The 26,151-nt window shown below is 37.8% G+C and overlaps 2 protein-coding genes across 2 annotated transcripts in view; one reads left to right on the top strand and one right to left on the bottom strand.

Moving 5' to 3' along the window:
• Positions 1 to 524: 524 nt before the first annotated feature.
• On the bottom strand, positions 525 to 2,981 carry LOC306880683 (cytochrome c oxidase subunit 8A, mitochondrial-like). Its single transcript, XM_079434390.1, has 2 exons — positions 2,762 to 2,981; positions 525 to 754 (listed from the first exon to the last, which is right to left on the bottom strand). The coding sequence occupies exons 1-2, from the start codon at positions 2,879 to 2,881 to the stop codon at positions 644 to 646; spliced, it is 231 nt and encodes a 76-aa protein (XP_079290516.1). The 5' UTR covers positions 2,882 to 2,981; the 3' UTR covers positions 525 to 643.
• A 1,515-nt stretch (positions 2,982 to 4,496) lies between these two features.
• LOC306880678 (BTB/POZ domain-containing protein 7-like) overlaps positions 4,497 to 26,151 on the top strand; it is a 59,111-nt gene continuing 37,456 nt past the window's right edge. Inside the window, exon 1 of the mRNA XM_079434382.1 lies at positions 4,497 to 4,994. The gene's annotated coding sequence lies outside the window, so the exon portion shown is untranslated. The remainder of the gene's footprint in view (positions 4,995 to 26,151) is intronic.

The following is a 26,151-nucleotide window of genomic DNA, read 5'->3' as shown; positions in this document are numbered from 1 at the left end:
GGATACTATACTCTAAAAAGGCACTGTGCTTCAGATGAAATGTTCAACCGAAGTTCTGACTCTTTGTGGTCATGAAAAATCCCAGGGTAACGGTTTAACCCTGGTGTCATGACAAAATTTGCCCACTGGCCTTCTAATAACCTTCCCCTATCAATCTGCTTCCTTATTCAGTCTCTGCTCCAAGTTATGAGACATTATTGAAGTGATTTTTCTCAAGAAATCTCTTTACTATGTTTATTTCTAAGCAGTGCCCCCAAGGCCAGAACAATTAGCACAGTGAAAATGCAAAGTTATGAACCAAAAACAGATGGTGTAAAAAGAAACTTTATTACAGGTGAAAGCATACAGTCAAGCATGTAATAAGGGCCACAGTCCTAAGGCATTAAACACCAAGGAATTAAAGTTCTTATTAGATTCAAATGGGGCCAATTTCTCCCTCCTGATTGGACAATTGTATTATTGGATAGTTTTATTATTTTATTATACACTTTATTATTGTTATTATTATTTTATTACTTGGGATGTTGCTCGTGTTTTAAAGATCAAAATTTTTCACTGGAGGTGAATAATGCTTTAGAGGCAGCCAGGTCTGTCAGTGGTACACGACACCCGGTAAGGCGACCGTAACGGAGGTGTGCATTCTTCAAGATGGTGGGGGTTTGGCTCTCTGACGATATTCTGGGATGTGGTGCAGAATCCACCCGGCGGGGGCCAGGAGGGCAACAGCAAACACGGACATGATGAAAAAACTTTGCTGCGGACACACACATGAAATGTAAGAGCTTTAAATACTTACAAAATTTGCACTGCTATTTAATTCAAAAGCAGTAATATGTCAAATATTATTATAATTAAAATACTTAACTTACTGTATATATATATATAAATATATATATATATATATATATATATATATACACTCACCGGCCACTTTATTAGGTACACCTGTTCAAATGCTCGGTAACACAAATTGCTAATCAGCCAATCACATGGCAGCAACTCAATGCATTTAGGCATCTAGATGTGCATGGTGAAGACGACTTGCTGAAGTTCAAACCGAGCATCATAATGGGGAAGAAAGGGGATTTAAGTGACTTTGAACGTGGAATGGTTGTTTGTGCCAAACGGGCTGGTCGGAGTATCCGACCAGTAAAATTCCTTGTTGATGTCAGAGGAGAATGGGCAGACTGGTTAGAGATGATAGAAAGGCAACAGTAACTCAAATAACCACTCGTTACAACCAAGGTATGCAGAATACCATCTCAGAATACCAACGCACAACACGTCGAACCCTGAAGCAGATTTCTGCTGCGACATTCAGATGGTAGGGTCAGAATTTGGCGTAAAGAACATGAAAGCATGGATCCATCCTGCTTTGTCTCAACGGTTCAGGCTGGTGGTGGTGGTGTAATGGTGTGGGGGATATTTTCTTGCCACACTTTGGGCCCCTTAGTACCAATTGAGCATTGTTTAAATGCCACAGCCTACCTGAGTATTGTTGCTGACCATGTCCATCCCTTTATGACTACAGTGTACCCATCTTCTGATGGCTACTTCCAGCAGGATAATGCACCATGTCACAAAGCTCAAATCATCTCAGACTGGTTTCTTGAACATGACAATGAGTTCACTTTACTCAAACCTCCACAGTCACCAGATCTCAATCCAATAGAGCACCTTTGGGATGTGGTGGAACGGGAGATTCGCATCATGGATGTGCAGCCGACAAATCTGCAGCAACTGCGTGATGCTATCATGTAAAGTAAAGTAAGTAAAGTAAAGTCGTGACGTATTGTCAAGTATGGTGACCCATACTCGAAATTGGTGCTCTGTGTTTAACCCATCCAAGTGCACACACACAAAGCTCTTGAACATGACAAGAGCTTTGTGAGTAGTGAACAAATGCACACACACACACACACACCGTGAACACACACCCGGAGCAGTGGGCAGCCATGCTGCAGCGCCCGGGGAGCAGTTGGGGGTTCGGTGCCTTGCTCAAGGGCACCTCAGTCGTGGTATTGAGGGTGGAGAGAGCGCTGGACATTCACTCCCCACACCTACAATCCCTGCCGGCCGGGGACTCGAACCCGCAACCTTTCGATTACGAGTCCGACTCTCTAACCATTAGGCCACGACTTCCCCGTCAATATGGACCAAAATCTCAGAGGAATGTTTCCAACACCTTGTTGAATCTATGTCATGAAGAATTAAGGAAAAAGGCAAAGGGGATCCAACCCGGTACTAGCAAGGTGTACCTAATAAAGTGGCCAGTGAGTGTATAAAATATGCTCAAGAAACATTTCATTGTTATCATTTTCAGTTATGTTGTTTGTGCTGCTTAATATTTTTGTGGAAACCACAGTCCTTTTTTTCTGTAAATAGCAAGTTCAAAATAACAGCATTTATTTTAAACAGAAAATCTTTTGTAAAATTATAAATGTCTTTACTGTCACTTTTGATCAGTTTAATGCATCCTTGCTGAATAAAAGAATCAATTTCAATGAAGAGACGAAAATCATACTGACCCCTGTTATATATTATAATGACTACAATACTAACTATGTGAACCAATATGATGTTTGGATGGTTTGCTTGATATGACATTGTTATTATGTTCTTGTCTAATCAAGGATTATGTTATTCAATACAAGGAGTCATCCAAGTGAATCCCATTATCTCCACTGACCTCAGTTAAACTAATGTTGGCTGATCCCATAAATCTTTGCAACATTTAGGATTTTGTCATTTTTTCACTCACCCCAGGTCCGATCTTGCTTTTGGGTGGCTTGCTGTAGATGCTGGAGTTGCGTTTCTGGACAATATCCATTGCCCTGCAGACAGTCATCGGCTGCACAGCTCCCCTCAGAAAGTTCAGCATCCCACCAACTGTATGGGTCAGCACCTGGAAGTCTGGATGTGTCTGAGAGAGAGAGAGGCTAAGGGAGAAGGAAAGAAGGGATGTTCACTGGGTGCAACTCCTGGGTTTCCTGCCTCAGGACTGCTGAAGAGAAAATAGATGTATCCTGTCATATTATAGACTTTATCTCCCAAAACCAACCCACTCTTTGGGAGGGGCCTAGACAGTTCAACCACCCACCCACCCAGTATATTAACTTTTCTCAATGCTCCTTTTGACAAGATCTTAATGAAACAGCAAAATATAACATCATATTGTCTTAGATTCAGTGTAATTTAGATTTACATTATCTCATGTTGGACCACTAATCTATAAAAATTTTAAGATTTTGAATTTACAGGTGATGGACAAGCAAAGCTCATTTTGGCTCATAATGTAATAGTCCCACAGATCGTAACTGTGTTTTCTTCTGTGATTATGTCTTGTTTGATTTATACCTGCTTTGCAGACACTGTTTGACAGCACATGAGTTCACAGGAACACAGGTAGCCAAGAAACACCTGGCTCTCTGCTTAGTGTGCATTCAGGGCTGAGTCCAGTACACAGAGGTACAAATTACAAGAGATCTGATTAGAGGAGCAGATTAACGGGAGATAAAAGTGCAGAAAGTGGTGCAGCTGGCTGTGTGTTCTGTCAGCTGTCAGTATGGCCTGTGGTACTGCACTTCATTCATGTTTGGTGATCACATTACAGTGGCTGGTCTTTCATGTTCGTCTTTCATGTTCATGTTGGTCTTTCACCGCTTGTCATTCAACACTTCCACAGTGTGTCCACAGTGGATACACCCTATTCATTGTTTGGTTTATGTACTGGGTGTGAGTAATTTTTTTATGTGTCCTGTTATTGTGCTATTTTGATATCTTTGGTGGAAAGAAGATATATTACCTGAGGATATTTTTTGAACACCACTAAATATGAAAGTAGGACAAAATCATCCTGAAACCATGATACTGTAGTTTTTTGTGCTTTATTTCAAAGCATAAATCCCCACCAGCCTTTGTTGGCGATAGTGAAGGATGTTGCCTATGTGAAGTTATTGAAATGAAATTAATTAATTGTATTATTTTATAAATCAACTTCATCCAGATATGCATAGATTATGAATGATGTCATAAAGATTTATGAGAAATTGTAGGCCATCCATTTGAAGCCACCTAGTGGACAACAGTTCAATAATGTGGTGTTGTCGCCCTCCAATGGGAAAAGCCTGATGACAAAAGAAAGAAACAATTATATTATATTATATTAAATAATATAATATTTTGTTATATTATATTAAGAATTATGACATAAGTATATTAAATTTATTATTAAAATATTAAGAATGATACAATTCTATTTATTCTATATACATATAATATTATTATAAGGCGTTGTGTTATAATAAAATTATTTAGATTTTAAATCATGTATATTAATTTATTTGTAATATGACTCTTTTGTAACATTATAAATGTATTTCTTTTTTTATTATTAATTTACGTATTTTAGTTATTCCTGTTCAAAAAAAAAATTACTGACAGCAAATTTGATATATTAAAGCGAATGATTAAATGCATTTCTTAATTTGGCCCATAGGTCCAACCGACACAGAAGACTGATTGATTGGACCTTTTTGCTCTATGCCTCATCCGAGCTCGAGCAGATAGATGGCGTAGCGACATTGCTAACCAAATCCTGACGCTTAGCCCTCCCCTCATTGTTTTACTGAATAAGAGGAGGATACAACACTACATGTAATATTTGCTCACGGCAAACTGAAAGCGTATAGCACAGACTCTATTTGAGTTGTTTTGTTGTTGAACGAGGTATTAAAAGCGACCAATGTAGGACGGATAATGTAACGTAAAAGTACTAGCAGCCTGCTAGCGCTTCACATATGTGCTTGTATGTGTGTGTGTGTGTGTGTGCGTGTGAACCCGGGACGCGCAGAGGCTTTTTTTAACTCAATAACACTACGAAAGAAAAGTGCGAGAGAATTTCCTCGGCTAAGCAAATATCAGGAGTCGCTGGCTTGGATTTTGGCTCGTTTTATGAGCAAGAAGAGAAGAAAGGAGCAGTAAACTTGACTCAGGTAGGGTTGAAGGCATTTTTTTCTCCTTTTTTGCTTTGCTTGCTAATCTGCCATGGCGAGCTGCTGGATTAGCTACATTTACAGTTGTGCCTTGTATATTAAAACCACAACAGCCTTTGAATATTTATCCATAATGTTGGTTATTATAACCGGATAAACTTCAAATAGTAACCTATTTCACTTTTCCATAGAGAACTAGTAAGCAAAGCTTAGTAATTATGGTTAGCTTGCATGCTAAACCAAAAGAAAACATCACGTAAATTCTTTAGTTTATTGCACAAAGAGGTTGAAACAACTAGATATGCCGCATTTTGGTAACTTTTTCACCCAAAGGAGCAGTTAAGAGCCACCTGAATGCTAAATGTACATAAAGCTAGGCTAGCTGAGTATGCGTTGTGTGCAGTTATTACAGATGTAATGCCTTCATATGCGAACACGTCGTTTAATAAAGAGGACGATTCATCCTCGGAATAAGCATGCACGTTCATTTGGAGCTGTCAGTAGCCACCAGCATGTTATAACCAGTTTCAAATATGTGAATGACTTGATTTAAGTGATACTCTTCGAGTTGCCCAGCATAACGTTATAGATACTAATGAGTTCCAAAAGCATACTTGGCATGTTAGAGATGTTTGTGCTTGTAAAAAGCTAGTATAGTCCCCACGAGAGAGCTATACACTGACCTGCCTTTATTTGTATTTAAAAAAAAAGAGGCTTATGCACTGTGCCTTATTTTGGACCTCTGTAATTAGACATGGTATTGTTTAGGAAAATTAGTGGACAGGAACATTTCCCCTGTCTTTGTCTTGACTGTTTATTTCCTTTGGAATTCTGGAAGTCATCAGGGTCTAATTAAAGGCCAAGTTTTAACTGATGACCAAATTGGTTTACATCAAGTCCCATCCTGTTTGGCCCCCTTGAGTTCATTCACCTCTACAGTATACAGAGCCTTTTGACTCCATGTTCCCAGGAGCGGTTAAATGTGTTGTGAGACTGTGCTAATGAAGAATTGTTTTGCAACCCAAATTGCTTTCTTTGTGATAATGGAGATGGTCACAGTGAGAATTATTTGGTGTTGTAGGAAATATTCAGGGATTTCAAGTGCCTTGATTATCAGATATCCCCCAAGCAAGACTAGAGACCTAGCGCCTATGAGAAACAAAGGTAAACATTTTAATGAAACCAAACCAAACCAATCCAATTCTGTCCTGCTATATCTGCCGCTGCTCTGTGGAGATAATGTCGTCCTTAAAATAGCTCAATCAGCACCATTGTTGTTCATCAACGAGGGTAATTCAAGAAACAATCGAGTCGAGAGCAGTGTGCGGTTTGGGTCCTGCAGTATGTTGTATAATTGTTGTGACTGTGGTTCATGTGTAGGGGCTTCCCCCTCTTTTTTCATCTTCCTGTGATGTAGGCCATCCTTTTCTTTGCTACTGTGCTGCAATATGTGCACATTTTGTTACATGTATGTGTGTTTGCCTGACGATGGTCTTTGACCGAAACATTGCCACTTTAAACTTTTTTTTGAATAAAGGGAGAATCTGTGTAGATCTCTTTTCCTATTATTTGATGTACCTTTTGATCTTGCACCTGACCAAGATATTTTTGGATGTGCGTGCTCTGACCCTTCATTTATGTTTAACTTGGTGACATTAAAAAATAGAATTTGAAACTTGTCAAACTTATGAGAAATGTTTAATTTTGCTAGACATTAAAACACATGTCTATAATCAGCGAATTCAAGATGTAGTGACAGTGCAGCAACTGACCCGATAGGACAAGTGACAAATGTGCCAACTGTTCCAAAACTCTCTCACACTGCGTACCATCAGGCCATCCTCATTGTTGAGTCCTGTGTGGGATAACTGCTTCACAGCTGACAGTATCTAGTCCGTCCATCAAGAATCGTTATGAAATCTTTTGCTGTTCTGAATAAGTTTACTGTCTCTCTGTAGTGATGTGTCAGGGTTTTGCAGACTGACTGTGTGCTACTTGGGTACAATGTAACATGAGTAGCTTGCCAATTGTATAACCTTGTAAAGCATCAAACAACTGCAAATCCGGTTGTATCGATTAACAGTGCCCCAGGTATGATTTGAAAATAAGGTTTTATTGTTGATTGCACACTCATAATCTTATAGTAATCTTATCGCAACAAAAGTATGATGATGTTATGAAACAATGCTAGTGTCCTCATGTTCAGTACAATGATGTTTCATCTCATTTAGCTTATGTATTTCAGGGAAACAAGGAAATTTGCTGCATTACAAGGACTGCAGCCTTATACATTTGGACTTTGTAGACATAATTGATATAATGGTTTGCTATTTTTTGCAACATTAATCCAAAAAATGTTAGTTGGCTGATGCACATGGATACAGAAATATGAATAAAATGATTTTTTTCAGTGTGCAGTTTTTGAAGGTCCCTGTAGTTCCACAAGCACACTGGCTTGACCTCTGGCTGCTGTCACTGGAGAGAGAAATTGGATGGGGAAAGGAAAGTGGGACATGTTTTCATTTTCCACTCCCACTTGTTGTCCTTGGCAACCACTTTTTTCCCTTCTCTTAAAATGACAGGCTGACTCAGGTCCCAATATTTTACCTTGTCCAATAGGATGTTTGAGCTCACTTTCTTTTGCACACTGTTTCTTTCTCTCTCGCACACACACACACATGCAAATTAAGTGCTCACTTCCTTTGTCTAGCCCTCATCATCATGCACTAATGAAACCCACTGCTGTTCTAGACCAAGACTGCAGCAGTGGATTTATTTCAAATGCTAGAATTGAGCTTTAATGCTGTTTTTCACTCATTTCTCATAGAAAAGTCATTCTTGAGATCTGCCATATTTTCCAAGAGTAATGTTGCAGCATAAAAAGTAATGGTAAATTGCAGCGCAGAAGGGATTTACTATGAGACACTTCCTGTGCCTGTTAACTTGCAGGTTGACGTCACATGTAGCTATTATTCATCGAGATTGGAAAATTTTTCACATTTCCATTCAAAAACTTTAACTTCTGTTCTCCACATTGAATCAAACACAGAATAGAGGACAATTTACCCCCCCAAAAGTCCTTGTTTATTTGATTATATTGAGCATCCCTCCCAGGCTTGAGTGTTCTATCAATCATTCAGGAATATTGTATTGCAATCTAAAGTCTCTTGAAGTTTAACTCTCATTCAGCATTACCTCTGTGGCTTGACATCACTCTTGTATGAGACCTCAGATCTTGCAGGCTTTTATTCATTCATTTTAAAGGCATGAAATATGCAAAAGTGGTTTGTTGGAGTGTGTGTTCACAAACCACAACTCACTGCTGGAATGCCCTGCTTGGAGAGTTGCGGTCAGGGTATTTAGTTTTTTCCTCCTCGTTTGGCCCAGATAGAGGGTTATTTGCATTTACTCAGCTTTTTTTACTCTTAATGATGTTGTATTAAGATAAAAGTAATGTATTAAAAATTCAAGCTCCAATACTTTTAATTTGCATTCTGTGTTGTAGCTGTTTTGGGTATGGATGGTACAAACCCTCTCAGTAAAAAAATATAATGCATTTAAAGCATCACTGCTATAGCAGTACACTAATAGATGAGCATCTTTGGCCATTGCATTGTATCTCACTTTATTTCTTTTTTTGCACTCTTATATAAATGCCCCCATAAGAAACCCATAAAATCTAAATTAGCCCAAAACCAGACTAATAATACAGGGCTTTCTTTTAGACTGATTATTTGCCTAGTCATTCAGGCAATTTGCAGACACAAGTTGATTTTGAAAATGTTGATTTGCAAATTGTTAATGCTCAATTGGTTTTTAAATAGCCAATTGCTTGTTTTGTTAGCTTGAAATGGTTTGCACACATATTCAATAGCTTTTCCAAGTGTTATAAGTAGACAAGGCTCTATCCACATGTCCATCTAAAAATGCATTGGTAATTCTAGGCTATAGTCTCAGCAGGGATTTCAGAAACGCTTTCTAAAACCGCTTTAATTTTTGACTGACTGGCTTTCTGATGACATTGACAGGAGGCTCTCAGCGACCCATTTAAGGTTTTTGATAACGCATTAGCAGTCTGCCCTGCATCAGGCTTCACTGAGACTCCACGTGCTGTTGAGATGATAGTGAAGCCTTCACTCCGTCAAGCATACTTAGACTCTGAAACAAGCTGGAGCTCCCGGTCATCCTTCTCACCACAGGCTATGTCTTTCCTGACGGCTAAACTGTGATTATGAGTACATTATGAGGAACAGATTGTGCTTGTTTACAATAGTGCATAATCATATCTGTACTGTGCACAGGTGACTAGACAATGAAAGAAGGAATAATGAATATCCTTCACACTTAGATTCAATTTGATTAAACACTAATTTTATAGTGATTCATATAGATGGGTTCTATTATCCCGAGTGCTTAGATGTTGTATTTCTGCATATATCTGGCACACAGACAGGTAGAGGCGAGAAGCAAAGCTCAGAGGTAGCTGGAGGGTGTATAACAGGGGTGAAGTGCTTCGTTCAAAGGTGCAACGGGAGCAGTCAAAAGTCCCCACCCCCATACAGAGATAGAGTCCATAGTGATTAGCCCATTTTCCTGACTCTAGAAGTCAGAAAGCCCCCCAGCACTCTTCTGCTTCACAGTAATGAGGTATCATGGTCACAATGACTCATCTTAATGAGAAGAAAATCATATGAACAACCTTCAACTCGCCCAGTAAAGGCCTCCTCGCTTTCTTTTTCATCTGGATCGAGACGTTTGTCCTCAGAAAGTGAATGCCTACCTGTATCTGGACTGGCATATCCGGTCACGCTCGGCACAGAAATACTTACAAAAGTCTCTCCACAGGGAGGATGAAGATCCAGTTTCAACCTCATTTTGGACACACTTTTAGTTGTCCATTGTGGTTGGAGCCTTTTTTCCATAAATTGCTCTGCTTCTGTAGCACAGAGACCAAAAAAAGCTGCCATCCCAATTTTCCCTCTCTTTGGATCAAGCTCATAAACTGTGGACTTGGTGGACACAGATGTCAAATGCATTATCATGCTTGTCAGTCCCGTGTTGATCTAATTCTCTGTAGTTTTTAAGAATAGCCAAGGTCCTGCTCCATTTATACAGCCCTATGTACAACAGAACGGTCTTCTGAATGGCATGTTGCATGGTCTAATGAGTGCGTTCAGATTTATTCATTTATCTTTTTTATAACCAAAGTGTTTTGCCAAGACTGGTAGTCCAGTAATTACTTATTCATTTTGATCAGTGGTACTTTACAAGCTTCAGCTGTCAGTGGTTCACAACAATGGAGAACTAGGAGTGACTTGTGAATAGGAAAATGAAATGAGAATAGGGATCTAATAATTAATAGATCAGAGACAGTGCCTATAAAATAGTATTCATACCCCTTAATTTTTTTTCCTCACATTTTGTTGTTGCTGCCTTATATTTAACTGCTTTAAATTACTTTTTTCCTACATCAGTCTACACTCCATACACCATAATGGCAAAGCAAAAAACATCAACAGGTTTTTAACATCTTTGCAAATTTATTAAAAATAAAAAACTTAAATTATTCCATTGCATAAGTAATCATACCCTTATCTGGGACAGTTGAAATTTAGCTCAGGAGCATTCATATTGTTTAGATGTTACTACACTTCGAGTGAAGTTACCCTGTGGCAAATTCAATTGAATGGGCATGATTTGATTGGGAAAGGTGCACACATCTTAATAAACGGTCTAACAGCTGAAAAAGCATATCAGAGCAAAAACCAAGCCCTGAGGTCTAAAAAACTGTAGAGCTGTAGAGCTCAGAAACAGGATTGGGTCAAGCCACACATCTGGGGAAGAGCTCAGAAAAAAATTCTACTTCATTGAAGGTTCACAGAAGCATGTAGTCTCTCTTACCCATAATGGAAGAAGTTTAAAACAACCAAGATTCTTCCTAGAGTTGGCATCCTGGCCAAACTGAGCAATTGATGGAGAAGGGCTTTGGTTAGAGTGGTGACCAAGAACCTGATGGTCACTCTAATTGAGCTCCATGATCATATGTGGAGAGAGGAGAAACCTACAGAAGGACAAACATCACTGCAACACTCCACCAATCAGGGCTGTGTTTCCCAAAAGCATCGTAAGCTTAAGTACATCATAGACCCATTGAAATCAATGGAGCTACGATCAACTTATGCTTACGATGCTTTTGGGAAACGCTGCCCTGGGCTTTATGGCGGTGTGGCCAAACTCAATACTTATGCAATGTGCAATCTCATTTGTTTTATTATTTTTAATAAATTCACAAAGTTGTGAATATTGTTTTTGCTTTGTCATTATGGTTTATGGAGGGTATATTGATGTGAAAGTAATTCAAAGCAGTTTAACATAAGGCTGCAAAATAAAATGTGAAAGAAGTGAAGGAGGTATGAATACTTTTTATAGGCACTGTATTAAAGGGACAAATTAACAGGCATGTTTAAACAGTTATAAATGTCTATATATGTGCATGTTGTGTGTACATAGTTATTTATTTATATTTTTGTTTAACCTGTTACCGTTCACCAGAGCGACGTCACACTGAACGCTCTTTGTTTGCATGTGTCATTGTTTTCTAATAGAATAAATGAAACGGGACAAAGTTAATCTTGACAAACTATATATCATTCTGAGGGTCTAAGCCTCAAGCATCGACGACAGATCGCTGTTTTTCGATGGAAAGCTTATAAGGAATGAGTGGCACAAATTTGCTACATTTGTGTAAGCAGTACATCCAAACACGCAGAGTAAAAAAGCAGTACGTACCTTTATCATTGTAATAACGAGCCACAAACGCGTCCACTGCTGAAATCCCAGTTTAGTTAGAGAGGTAAGGGTCCACAGAACAACATCCCAGCGAGCACTTTTAGTCCAGCGAAACAATAACGTTGTAATAAGGATGAATATTCCTTTGTTTACGTTTCATTTCTTCAGTTATTGTTCGCGTCCGTTATGGAATAAATTACGCTCAAAAACAGCGTCTTGGTGGTAAAAAAACAACACGGTGTTGCAGCATACGGTTTTACAAACATAATGAGACCGTCTACGGAAAAAAAAGTCTCAGAAAAGCGGAATATAGATTATTTGAATTTGGCGCTCCCTCCTGCCGGCAGTGACGCTTCTGTGACGCAACTGTCATCTGAGCGGGGCGTAACTTAGCGATCTGCTTTATCCATAAAAAACAGTTTTTTTTTCTTCTACATTTTTTATATGTGTGTGTGTGTGTGTGTGTGTGTGTTGTGTGGGGAATGTGGCCGTGTCTGCATGATTATAATATGTATGGACGGACATCAGCGTGTTTATTACCGACTCTATGACAGCTATCATTGTGATTCATTGATCAGCTATTATTGATTATATGGCCCATCTGTTTGATTATCATCTGAATGGAAGCACATCAGCGTGTGTTTACTGACTCTATGACCATGTCTGGCAATATCACTTCATGTCTGGCAATCAGAATACTTCAGTATACATACTATATACAAAGCATTTTTTTCCTATTTTTTTTCCCTTTTTTATTACTCAAATAATTATTTTTGTATTTTTTAGTGCTCAAATAAATCTGTCTATTATTTTATAATTGAAAAACTATGCAGGAACATGTATAATGACTAAAATAGCTTGTATAATTCTGCAATCCATTTGGTGGTTATTTTTCCTCAAACAGGGGGGTGGGGGGACTATAAATAGTTTCAGAAAAAATATTGCAGGAATCTCATTTTTCATGGTATCTTCTTCAAATTTGAAATATGAACTCATGAGACACATGGCTTTCGATCCATTACTTTTCTGGATTGCTCCAGGACTTATTTCATGTATTTGTATATGAAATAAAAAAACATTCAGTGTGGAAAAATATTTTTCAAGGCACGTCAGTGCCTATAACTTTTTATCTTTTTGAGCATTATCAACTCTGGATGATAGATAGTAAAGCCCAGAGTCTCTTCTTTCCAAAGATACCTAATTTGTTTGTGTAAGCACACTTTGTCACAAACTGTTACCATTTTAATTTAGGTAGGTTATTTTCACCTGCGAGGCCCCAAATGGGGGTGAAGGTTAACAGGTTAAATTATTAAATCAAATTTTTAAGTGTCACTCCTAGTCTTCTACAATGATCTGGAGTCATTTTTATCAGAATGGAGCTTCCAAAGAAATGTATGGAGGCCAAATCACTAAATTTAGTCCAGCTGATTGTGGAAACTGCAGCAGAAAGCATAGAGGTAATTAAATAGAAAGGACACCATTCATTAAGGTAATTGTCTCGATTGCTTGCATTTCTCTCTCTCTTGGTGTTCTGGTGCAGAATATGAGTTGAAGGAGAAAAATGGATTTCGATAGAGTTCAGATTGTGCATTTCACATCTGGTTTAGATTTAGCTAGTGCAAAAGAATCCCACACAGGTTTCATTCAGCCCCGGTTTTGTTTAACGTTAAGTTAGTTTACATGCACTTCAGAAGTTTGATTTCGGACTAAAGCAATAATTTTGTCTTTTTAAAATGTCATGCACACACTTTAGTCTGACTGAAATCCCACCACCCTGGTTTTTGTGAAGCTGAACTATCTTATGCAATTGTAGCTTGACTTCATCCAGTCATTTTAATCCTTCAAATATAAGATTTTTGCATTGTGTCGTGTGTATTTGAACAGACAAATGAAGACTATGGCTGTATCCAAAATCGCCCCCTAAGGGGACAGCCATTTTAAGTGGTGTTCGAAACCATAGCGGATGTTCTTGAGTGCACTCATTCAATCCCACAATGCACCGCAAAAACGAGTGGACAACCGATGTACACTCAACGGATAGAGAATCCCCATAATGCACTGTGAGAGTTGCGCGCCGAGTGAATTCCCGCGTCTCGCCAGAAGATGGTGCCCGCAGCTGAATCATCCATCCATTCATTGATTTTTAGAAGCGCTCGTCCACGGCGTAATACAAGAAAGTTACAAAATTTGTTGTAAATTGACTATTAAGGTTTATACATAATGTACATAATGTAATATACATAATATGCAAAAACGGCAGTCCTTCCGGTGCACTCAGTGTCCGAATTCACTGACTTGTTTTCATTCACTCCTTCAAGTGAACTGTATGAGTGGACTAATGTAGGGAATAGTGAATGAGGGTATAGGGGGCGATTTCGGATGCAGCCTATATCTTAACTATGCAAAACCCAGCAGTAACTTGATTATAACTACACATGTGAAAGTACTTAATGTCTCAGGATGTTAATGAAATTTAGTTTCATGTTTCAATAGTCAAATTTAAATTTAGTTCAAGTTTATTTGTGTAGCGCTTTTTAAGATACAAATCGTTACAAAGCAGCTCTACAGGAAATTAAGTTTCCACAATATATTTATATATTGCAGAATAGTGTTGTCATGATACTGGAATTTCTAACTTCGATACGATACCTTGAAAAATATCGATATTCGATACCATTTTCGATACCATGGAGAAAAAAACTGCCACAATATTAAGGGGGTAATTTTTTTCATTTAAAGATAAATGTAACAAGTCGAGAACATGCGGTATATTTTACATGAACAAAAAAATGTCTTGAGGTACTGCATTTGTTGATTTATTTATTAATCTTTTATTAATCTTAGTTAAATGCTAATTGAAACTAATGTTTACTAATACATGCACTAATTAAAATCCAAAGTTCTATTTGTTGATATTCTCATTTGCTTCATAACCAAAATATTTCCAGATATAGGGCCCTATGAAATCCGTTTTATTTTTCCCCAAATTCCATTTTATTTTTTTCTACATTCAATTTTTTCCATTTTAATTTTTCTGGATTCCGTTTTTTTTTTTTCAGTTTGAATTTTTCTGGACCCTTTTTTTTTTTTATGGTCAAATTAAATGCTATTAATCTAAAAGCACGTCTAATTCATTAAAATCATGAAACTTAGACAATTTAACATTTAATTTATTAAAAGTGTAACAAAAATGACACGTTTAGGGCCGTATGAAATGTTTTATTTTTTTCTCACCTTATGTTTTATTGTTACCAAATTCTGTGTTTTAACATGTCTATTATTTGAATGCATACAAACAATTTTTATTTATTCTTACAGTAGCCTTATGAAATGTGTTTTCCCCCTCAGAAATTCTGTGTTGTGTATTTAAATTTTACTGGATATCAGATGATGGCATAAAACAATTTTAATTCATTTATATTTGAATTAATGAAAATTAAACATTTACATTTTTGGCAAATGAAGGGGATTTACTATTAAAATAAAAATATTTTGTGATTTATTTCTTTAAAAAAAATTAACAGTAGTAGTAAGTAGTAGTATTATGTACATTCTACTAAATAATATTAATATAGCCTATTTCTGGCACACGGTCTTTAATAGGCTAAGTTAAACCGAACTTTTATTTTGACGGGTTGCCGTGAATACTTTTAAAGTTCTGTGTGTGTATGATATGACGCTAGTTTTACTCAAATTAAGGACAAACATCACAAACATCACAAAAAAGTGCCTTTCAGGTCAGTTCTGGAGATATTGATGTATTTATGTCCTCATTGAGACGGCAGACGCTGAAATCACCGCGAGCGCCACATTAGTAAACATAAATTGTAAAAAGTAAGCACGTGCAGCACATTCACACAGAGACGCGCAGAACATGCAGGATTCATATTTAAATCGACTTTTGCAGCTTAATATTTACAGATACTAGTCCATGTCACGATTTGATTTAAGTGTAATGACCTACTTTTGATTAATTCATCCAAACTTTGACAAATTCCGTGATATTCCGCGTTAAACTGTAAATTCCGTTTTTATGACTGGATTCCGTGCGCGTTCTCTGCATCGCGGAGATCATAGATCCCTACAGATAGCGCTGCTGCTGTGTTCTTTAACAACCAGAGCAGTCATCTTTCTATTCACTTCACTTTTGCTATTTAACCAGAGCGAAGGAGAGGGGTGCGGTCACGTGTAGTGCTTGTCCACGCGCCTTTGGAGAGAAGTGAAAGTGACAGCTCGGCTAGTATCGGTGTATCGATACTTCGGGAAATTAATATTGGTACCGTTCAGATATTTCAGTATCGATATTTATCGAAATATCGATATTTTTGACAACACTATTGCAGAAACCTAATATATTTAATTTATGGCAAAATTTGGTAATTCTGTATGTTGTCTGAGCGTTGGCGTCCTCTGAGGTCCTCTGAGGGGTTGGCATTATCTTTTCTCAGGTGTTCGGTCATCTCAGATCATTTAAGGGTTGGATCCAGACTGAAGCTTCTGTAATTCCTCGTTACCACGGGATATTAATCCCGTGACAGAAACACAGAAACAAATAGAGACATAATTAGCGTAGCTTCTGTAATTGTAATCCAAGAGATTCTGCGTACTGTTTTTTGGTCCGATAAGTAATATCTCTGTCTTATACTTTTATTCTACCTAAATTTCAGATATTCCTGACTCTGTACCAGATGATGCTGTAAACTGTTTGTCTCATGTTGAAGGAAGAGCGTCTTTCTCACACAAGGCCTGACTGACACATAGAACTAACAATGTTCTAACCGCAGACAAGCTATGCTACCATCATATCATGTGGTTCAGTCAAACATTTGTTTGATCTGGGAATTCCACACTATTCTCCCCCTCCTTTTCTTTTTCCTCCTCCTACATTCATTCATGCATCACTGAAAGGGTCATGGGCTGAGTCTACTGGGAGTGCGAGCTGATGAAAGTCCTTTTAAAAATTGAACAGTGATGGACTCTTGCCAAACAAGGGGACTGAAATTGTACAGTTTTTCAGATTCCTGCTTTTACTTTAGAATTCATTCTATTCCAGCGGTTTAAATCTTTGAAAATATTGAAACACAATGGAAACTGAATTATGTGACCCAGTGTGGTTTGCACTCTGTAGCACACAACAGATATTTAGACTAATTAATATTGACGATGATATTGCAGGTGACTCATTCATGTTGTCAGCTGAAATGGCAAGGGGTGGTTTTAAAGTATTAACTATAATGCTTGAGTCAGTGAGGTGGTAGATTGCGGTATTGATCAGTTGGCCTCTCTTTCGGTCCTCCTCGTCTCATCTGTCCAAAAGTGTGGCACTACCGTTTACCTCAGTCACCATGATTAGATAATCGCAACACCCTTCAGCTAGGACCAGCACTCTTCCTTGATGGCTCTCTAAAAAATAAAGAGTGAAAAGATGGAGAAAAACACCTAGGCTAATACATGCTAGAATTAAGTTTTGTTCTTTTAAGTATATAATTATTTGGAAACTCAAATTGTTGTGTAGGAAATTCAGAAGCAATCTAGTTTTATTTGTTTTGAATTTGCTTAGGACACCAAAATGAGAATGACCATATGTCCGGCCTAAGTGCTTTATTCTGTTTTATTTATAATAAAGATATTTTGAGTGTCATATGAGTTTGGAGAAATGAATGAAGTCATTGTGGCATTTCCCTTTTGCAGAGGAGAGAGGCCGATAAAGATGCTTAGATGAATGGAAAAATAGTCACAAAAAGGAAGCAGGCCAATTTGCCAATGAAAGCACGAAACGTGCATAATTGTCCTTCTGCCATGTGTGTGATACCAAGAGGTTGTTAGAGTAACCTAGTGAACCGTTCTCATGTCATCGGAACTGTTCTTATGACAATGCCATTTAGAAAAGTCTTTCTTTGTCATGCAGGATATAATTATTTCAAGACAAAGGATTTTAAATATTTTATGCCCATGAACCTGAAACTGTGCATGATCTCCCATGAAACCTACCAAGTAATGCCCAGATCAAGTTTAACCCCAACACCAATTTAAGAGTATTTGCTGTAATACTCTTAAATTTACTTTTTGCGGTTTAAAATAAAAACTAATTCTTAAATATTAATATCAAAGTTGCCTAATTTATTTATATTAGTGTTTTTCATTTTAGCAAAAGACTTTACAATTACAATAATGAGAAGATGGAGGTAAAATTATCCTGAAAATCCTTAAGGGTCCTAATAGTAGGTTTTATTTGTTACAAAATATAATATTTCTTTTAAAATTCTTTTTAGATTTATTTATTCTTTGTCTTTTGATTTTTGTTTTTGGGGTAAAATGTGACCTGCACACCTCTTGTGAGATTCACCCAGTTACACGTCATCACATCTCCATCAAGGACTGACAAATAAACCCCTGACACTTTGCCTGCGAACAGCGCTGCATTATTTAGGACAATGAATGAATGCAAAGAGTGATGGCAGGGAAAAGCTTTGGCTTATGTGTTTGTCAATTCTCTCCCTGACCGCTGTGACCCAAGCATTATGAACATCATCATCAGTCAAGATAAATCCATATTAATTACTTTGAAATTCATGCCTAAGACAGTTCTCATATGCCCTGGTTATTAACTTGGGAATTTCAAGATAATTTTGTGCTTTTGCTTTACTACTTAGGTCTGTTATGTCTTTTATTAGAAAGAGGAATGTCTTGAATCTGTTGTCTAAAACATTGAAGTGACCCAATACTCCTCTGACCCCAACCCCACCACAGTTACTGAGGTTTAAAACTGTTAAAAGAAACTTACGCACAGATTTAATACACTACGCATTAATATCTCTTCTACTTTGAACGTTTCTATGCGGACTCCGAGGGCTGCGCGCTGTGACTCCGTGTCGCTTCAAGCGCATCATTCTGCGCACGGGATGCGCATAAGCGCTTTCTGCTGCTCTATATTGGAGCCTTACTTATTAGAATACTTTTGCGCAATGAAAGATTATTAACAGTCTTTCTTGTTCTGTCCTATCTATCATATGTTGCTGCCTTCATTATTGTGCTATAGATTTAAAAGAAATGTCTTTTAATTTTATAATAGCCTATATACAGGTCCTTCTCAAAAAATTAACATATTGTGATAAAGTTCATTATTTTCTGTAATGTACTGATAAACATTAGACTTTCATATATTTTAGATTCATTACAACACAACTGAAGTAGTTCAAGCCTTTTATTGTTTTAATATTGATGATTTTGGCATACAGCTCATGAAAACCCAAAATTCCTATCTCAAAAAATTAGCATATCATGAAAAGGTTCTCTAAACGAGCTATTAACCTAATCATCTGAATCAACTAATTAACTCTAAACACCTGCAAAAGATTCCTGAGGCTTTTAAAAACTCCCAGCCTGGTTCATTACTCAAAACCACAATCATGGGTAAGACTGCCGACCTGACTGCTGTCCAGAAGGCCATCATTGACACCCTCAAGCAAGAGGGTAAGACACAGAAAGAAATTTCTGAACGAATAGGCTGTTCCCAGAGTGCTGTATCAAGGCACCTCAGTGGGAAGTCTGTGGGAAGGAAAAAGTGTGGCAGAAAACGCAGCACAACGAGAAGAGGTGACCGGACCCTGAGGAAGATTGTGGAGAAGGACCGATTCCAGACCTTGGGGGACCTGCGGAAGCAGTGGACTGAGTCTGGAGTAGAAACATCCAGAGCCACCGTGTACAGGCGTGTGCAGGAAATGGGCTACAGGTGCCGCATTCCCCAGGTCAAGCCACTTTTGAACCAGAAACAGCGGCAGAAGCGCCTGACCTGGGCTACAGAGAAGCAGCACTGGACTGTTGCTCAGTGGTCCAAAGTACTTTTTTCGGATGAAAGCAAATTTTGCATGTCATTCGGAAATCAAGGTGCCAGAGTCTGGAGGAAGACTGGGGAGAGGGAAATGCCAAAATGCCTGAAGTCCAGTGTCAAGTACCCACAGTCAGTGATGCTGGTGTTGGTCCACTGTGTTTTATCAAGGGCAGGGTCAATGCAGCTAGCTATCAGGAGATTTTGGAGCACTTCATGCTTCCATCTGCTGAAAAGCTTTATGGAGATGAAGATTTCATTTTTCAGCACGACCTGGCACCTGCTCACAGTGCCAAAACCACTGGTAAATGGTTTACTGACCATGGTATTACTGTGCTCAATTGGCCTGCCAACTCTCCTGACCTGAACCCCATAGAGAATCTGTGGGATATTGTGAAGAGAAAGTTGAGAGACGCAAGACCCAACACTCTGGATGAGCTTAAGGCCGCTATCGAAGCATCCTGGGCCTCCATAACACCTCAGCAGTGCCACAGGCTGATTGCCTCCATGCCACGCCGCATTGAAGCAGTCATTTCTGCAAAAGGATTCCCGACCAAGTATTGAGTGCATAAATGAACATAATGACCATTCTTTTATTGTTCGGATGAAATATGCTAATTTTTTGAGATAGGAATTTTGAGTTTTCATGAGCTGTATGCCAAAATCATCAATATTAAAACAATAAAAGGCTTGAACTACTTCAGTTGTGTTGTAATGAATCTAAAATATATGAAAGTCTTATGTTTATCAGTACATTACAGAAAATAATGAACTTTATCACAATATGCTAATTTTTTGAGAAGGACCTGTATTTATATATAAATGTATTTGCTTGTTTTTTCATGAATGTATTTTACAACAATTCAAAGAGCAATGTGTATAATTTCACCAGATTTAGTCCTACACTTATTTGTAAATAAAAATGTTTCACTAGGTTTTATAAAATTCTTGCGCACCCATGATTCTTCAAGAGTATCTTTTGCTGTATTATAAACCAAGTTTATAATAGTATTTTTGTCATAGATTATGATTATATATTTTTTTAATTTGTTATTTTTTCATTAAAATTAAGTTATCTATATGTAGTAGATTGTGTTTAATGCACAAAAGAGTAACAGACACAGAAGTATAGAAATTCTACATTGATAAAAAAAAAAAAAAAAAAAAAACTGCGCTGGTATCGGATTGGATCGGTATCGGCAGATACTCAGAATTTTCAGGATCGGATCGGTTCTGAAAAAATGATATCGTTGCATCCCTACTAGAACATGGCCAATCTCCTTAGAAAACATCTCATTGTCTTGTGACAGTCTGACCTTTTAGGACCTAATTAGATGTTTTATGAAATTATTGGCTGAATTTCACATTTTGAGGGCGGTTTATGGGTCGAGTGTTGTGTGAAGCATTCCTCAAGCTCCCTCCGGAAAAGGGCGAGCCTTGTCTGTCAAGGCAGCGTGTCTCCTGATGAAATGTCATGCACCCTCATCATCAAAAGAAGCAGTTTGGGGCGGCATGCTGTCCTTCAAGGGTGCTGGTCTCCTTGTGTTTCACTCAATGAATATTATTGGACGTGATGGATAAAAATTTGATCGCATGGCATCTTTATGTTCTTTGCCCAGCTCTGATGCTCAAATCTCTGTGGAATTCCAGTAGAAAAGCAGGACAGGGTGGACCAGACGACCTGCAGCTGGCCTGGTGTGGCTTGGCTCTGTCCACGCTCATTAGTTTCACACGAGCCAGACCGCCACCGCTCACAGGAAACTGCCACGGGGTGCCATTGACCCCTCCCCTTCCCCCCATCTCTGTCTCCCCACCTCAGAGAGAACTACAGACTCCCTGGAACAGAGAGCCCTTTATACCAGTGATTTTCAATGGACATTGCTTATGCTCAGTGGTCTGGTAAAGTGTTGTACCCCAAACACATTTAACTTTCTCTCTCACAGTCCTCTTACTCTCATGCTACCATGCAAACTGGATGTCTTTGACATTCACGTATGGCAGCAGAATTTGAGAGCACGTTTATGTTGAAATCAGATGGGATATAACTGGTCATGTCCAAATGCAACAGAATGAAAATGGCACAAAGAACACTGGGAATACATTCTGCAATGTCTGTATGTTGTTATTGGGTCATGGATATGCAGCTATGTGATTTGGAAGAGTAAAGTGACGTAAGAGCTTGTGCCAGCTCAGTTCAAGGAATATTCTGGATTCAATAAAAATTAAGTTATATGTATGCCCCAATATATATGTATATATTAAGTTATATATATGTCAAATTGATATATATATATATATATATATATATATATATATATATATATATATATATATATATATCAAATTGAGAGAGATATATATATATATATATCTCTCTCTCTCTCAAATTAGCATCTTAAAATGATTTCTGAAGGACTATGTGACACTGAAGACTGGAGTAATGATGCTGAAAATTCAGCTTTGCCAGCACAGGAATAAATTACATTTTAAAATATAATCAACTAGAAAGCAGTTATTTTAAACTGTAATAGTTCATAATACATAATACTACCAACCCCAAACTTTTTAACGGCATTGTACATTAGCCTAGTTTTTCTGTTAAATTTAGAGTATGTTTTGAACTAATAATTTTAACGGTTGTTTTAAGATTTTATGTATTTCAGTATTAGGTTTTATTTTAAATTAAATGCATGCAAAAATTTAGTAAGTGATTCTGCTGTTCCCTGCTAAAATCATGTTAAAACAGATATTGTTTACATCATCTGTCTATACTATTGAAACTGTGAGTATTTGAAGTTTTATGGATCGACCCCGTTTAAGTCCATTATAAGTGCTTCAGTTTTTGCTTGTGAAAAGAGAAATGAGCCAAAATGAGTTTTTCAGGTATTGTGCCACAAAAGCTGTTGCTTGAGCTTAACTTTTATTGAACCTGTAATATTCCTTTAAGGCACTGTTGCGATGTCTGAAGCCCTTTTTATGGTGTGCCAAGTTGTTTTGTGTAATGCTTTAGTGTGTATGAACGTCTTTTTATAAGTGTTGCAGTGCTGCTGCGTTTCTAACCACAGGGCCCGATTTAATCCGAGCACACAAACACCCACCATATGGGGCACACCCAGTCGAAGTGATGATGGCAGGCTTTTTCAGGGGGAGGATCCACATAGAAACCCCTGTCATCTGAAATAGTGAAGCTGAAGAACAACCGAATCTCTTCTCTCTGCGTAGCATTTAGGCATAGGCCGAGATGAAGCAAAATCACTGTGTTTCAAAGGCTACGCTTGACTGTTTCAGACATTAAGAGCTTGTTCAGACAGCCCAGTCTGAAACAGGTGCTCCTCTTAAACGCTGACCTTTCTTTATCAAGCTGATTCTGATCGTTCTAAACCAGAGAGGAAAAAACATTGATCAAGGATCAATTTCCCGACTCCACTGAAGTCGATGTAAGAATGGGAATGAAGCTGGGTCAGAGGCAGCTACAAGGAAAACCACCTCTTGCAATTGACGAACGAGTATACAGGCTGATTTATGTGACCCAGTTTGAGGTTTGCAGACGCACAGGGCACACATTTTGTTTCACTCTGCGGTCTCTTTTCTTTAGATTTGTAGTCCAAATAAAAGAAACGTTGGCTTTCTGAAGCTTTAAATGTCGTTTTGGGTGAAAGCAAACCTAGCCGGTTTGAAAATCTTGAGGTGCATTATTGATACTTTCCCCTGCAGCAACGGTGCAGAGGCTCCCTATTGATTTGCCTAATGTGGCAAAACTGCTTCACTCTCCTGCTTGCTTACATAACTGCTGTCTGTGTCAGCGCCTGCTCTGGAGCTCTGCAGCCTTAAAGAACCGTTCATTTATTTCCTCTCCATTCCTGTCACTCATGTTGAGAGACCGTTGTTGTATCGGACACCGTGATTATCATTTTTCACAGCCGAGTGTTTATAATGAGCCTGCTGTCCCTCAATGTAGGCCTTATCTTTGACTAATATTTTTAGTACTTTAAAGCAACTTTATTAAACAATGCACCGCTATTTCACCTGATGGAGTGTTCGGCTGCTCTGAGTGAATACAAATTCATCAATGCTCGTCAAGTTCACGGTGGCAGTGAATTTGCAGTAATTGTAAATTTGATGTGTTCTCCAGTGGCAGAGTCTGCCTGTTTACACTTTGCTGGAATGATGAAATATGTGATAAACTGTTGCTTATCTTTGCACCTCAGTCTCAAAAGATTTTCTTTTGACTGGAGCTTTTCATTTCCTTTCTTTTTTTTAAGTTAAGGATGTGACATTTAGAGTCATGTTTTAGGGTTCTCCACTTACGGTACCAGCTAAATAAGCTGTTGGACAGGTCTACACATCAAAAACATTTTTTCAAGAGCTTGTAAGTCTTTATTATTTAAGGCCCTTGGGTTGTCAGAATCAGAAACCACCCACATATAGGGTAAAATATATGTTAAGTATATATAAAATTTCCTTTTAGTAGCATTCATATTCAACCTCTGGTGTACTGTAGTTAGGCTCTTAATTACCTCTTTTTTTCACGCTGCTGTTTTGTGAACAACAAACTTTGTTTCTAGTTTAATAATATTAGTAATTATTAATATATTATTATATTATTTAATTTGTATTAATAACTATAGCATTAATACTAATAATAACGATGATGATATTATTATTATTATTATTATTCACATCTAATTATAGCCACTAGTATATAATATTAATAATAATTATAATAGCATTGTTTTTGTTGCTGTTATTAGTACTATATTAAACTATTAAAACCTAACACAGTTGCACTGGAGCAATTATTAAAACATTAAATGTTGTAATAATAATAATAATAGTCTTCTGTCATGTCAAAATAAAGCTGAAACCGCTGCAACGACATTTCATGTCAGTGTCAATCCGAGATGTCTCCTGCCACAGTGGCTGGCAGATAAGCAAAATTACCTGCCACTTTACTAAACATACAGCATTGGATGGTGGTAGGTTTTAATTTCATACCCTGCACATCTGCAAAATTGGAATTATTTCATGGACAAAGGTCAGAAGTTAAAGGATAGCTCTTATTTCTTTTCTTTTCTTTGTAGTAATGCCACAGCACTTTGATTGTTGAAGATCCAACAAAAGAGACTGATGTTTGTCAGCAAAGTCACTGCATTAAAACTGCTAGTTTGTAGAGAACATTCCAAACACCGCATAAAAGTGACTAAATGCCAAACATTAGTCTGCGAATGCATATGCATGTCCCTCTGATATCACTGTGGAGCACAGAAATTATGACCAAATATATATTTTCATTTGTTTGGTCTAATTTAGTCTGGCAGGTGACTAGGTTTTGGAAATGTATGTTTATTACTCTAGCAAATTTAAGAATACATTTTATTTAGGCCTAATATCCAAAACAAGTTAATTAAACAAGATTCTTAAAATCAAATTATTTATGCTGCTTTTGATGTATTGTCAGAATATATTGAAGTATAACAAAAAAGTATAGCAGTCAGTTAATGAAGTCGCTGTATTTTAGCAAGTTTCTGGAGCTAACGGGATTTCCATCAGCTGAATGCATATTGCAACTCATTTCCACTGCAGACGGCTTTGTTCACACCCTGTCAGAGAAAAACAGTCTTGCTCGCTCTGACCTCTGGGGATTTCACAAACAACTCCAGCCAGTGTTGAGGGAGCAGACAAGGGATCTGTGCTTTTGCGCACATGCAATGAAAGTCTAATCGAGGTTTAACTGTGTGTGTAAAGCTAAAGATGGCTAGAGATGGGTGTCCTTAGGCTTTGGCTCAGCCTAGAAAATTCTCCTCTTTTCTGCCCTTGTGACTCTCAATGTCACAAGTGGGGGATGTAAAGCGTTTGCATCTCCCCAAAATGTTATGGCCTCCCGTTTGAGGAGTTCCCAGCAGCACAAGGCTGGAATGTAATGTGAAACATAAATATCTGGATGGAGCAATATCTCTTCATCTGGATACAGCAAAACCCAGTCTTCCACCTCCCCAAGAAGATACATATTTTGCAACTAACAGAACTAACAGCATTCGGTTTGTTGCCAGGTCAGTTCAAAGGAAGATGTCTGGTTTTCTAGAAATTATACATCGTGCCGATGGTGTGAACTTGCAGCCTTGAACGCTGAAGGCCAAAGCAAGGTCACAGGCCAATGTTAGGAGATTACAGAGAACTAAAAAGAGACGTGAAGTACTAGACATTGTTTAGCTTGAGTAAACAAGCCAGTTGTGCCTCTGTGTCAGATTCCATTAGCATGACATCAGTGGGAGCGTTTGAATAAGTCAGAATCCTCCAGCAGTATTGTAATGGTCTTCAAGAGCAGAAGTAAACATCAAAGCTCTGCTTATGTTTTCTGTTTGGTTTGCTCGTATTGTTCGTTTCGTTTGCCATCCTTTCAGATTAGAACAAGAACAATTCGGTGCCATTTTACACACTTGATTGCTTTTCCTTTTAAAAAAAAAAATTTTAAATCAAGATTTTTTTTTTTTAGAAATTAAATTATATTAACTTATATTGCATTTGAATTATAAATAGTTA

Source organism: Barbus barbus (genome assembly GCF_936440315.1).
Source record: "Barbus barbus genome assembly, chromosome: 14".
In the NCBI taxonomy this organism is placed as follows: domain Eukaryota; kingdom Metazoa; phylum Chordata; class Actinopteri; order Cypriniformes; family Cyprinidae; genus Barbus; species Barbus barbus.
The sequence above is the reverse complement of the archived record's forward strand: the minus strand, read 5'-3'. Positions and strand labels throughout refer to the sequence as shown.

Excerpts from the sequence above, each read along its gene's own strand:
- LOC306880683 (XM_079434390.1), bottom strand. The coding sequence starts at position 2,881 with ATGCTGAACTTTCTGAGGGGAGCTGTGCAGCCGATGACTGTCTGCAGG. Across the intron at positions 755-2,761 it reads AAAGCAAGATCGGACCTGGG|CAAAGTTTTTTCATCATGTC; the intron begins GTGAGTGAAAAA and ends GTGTGTCCGCAG.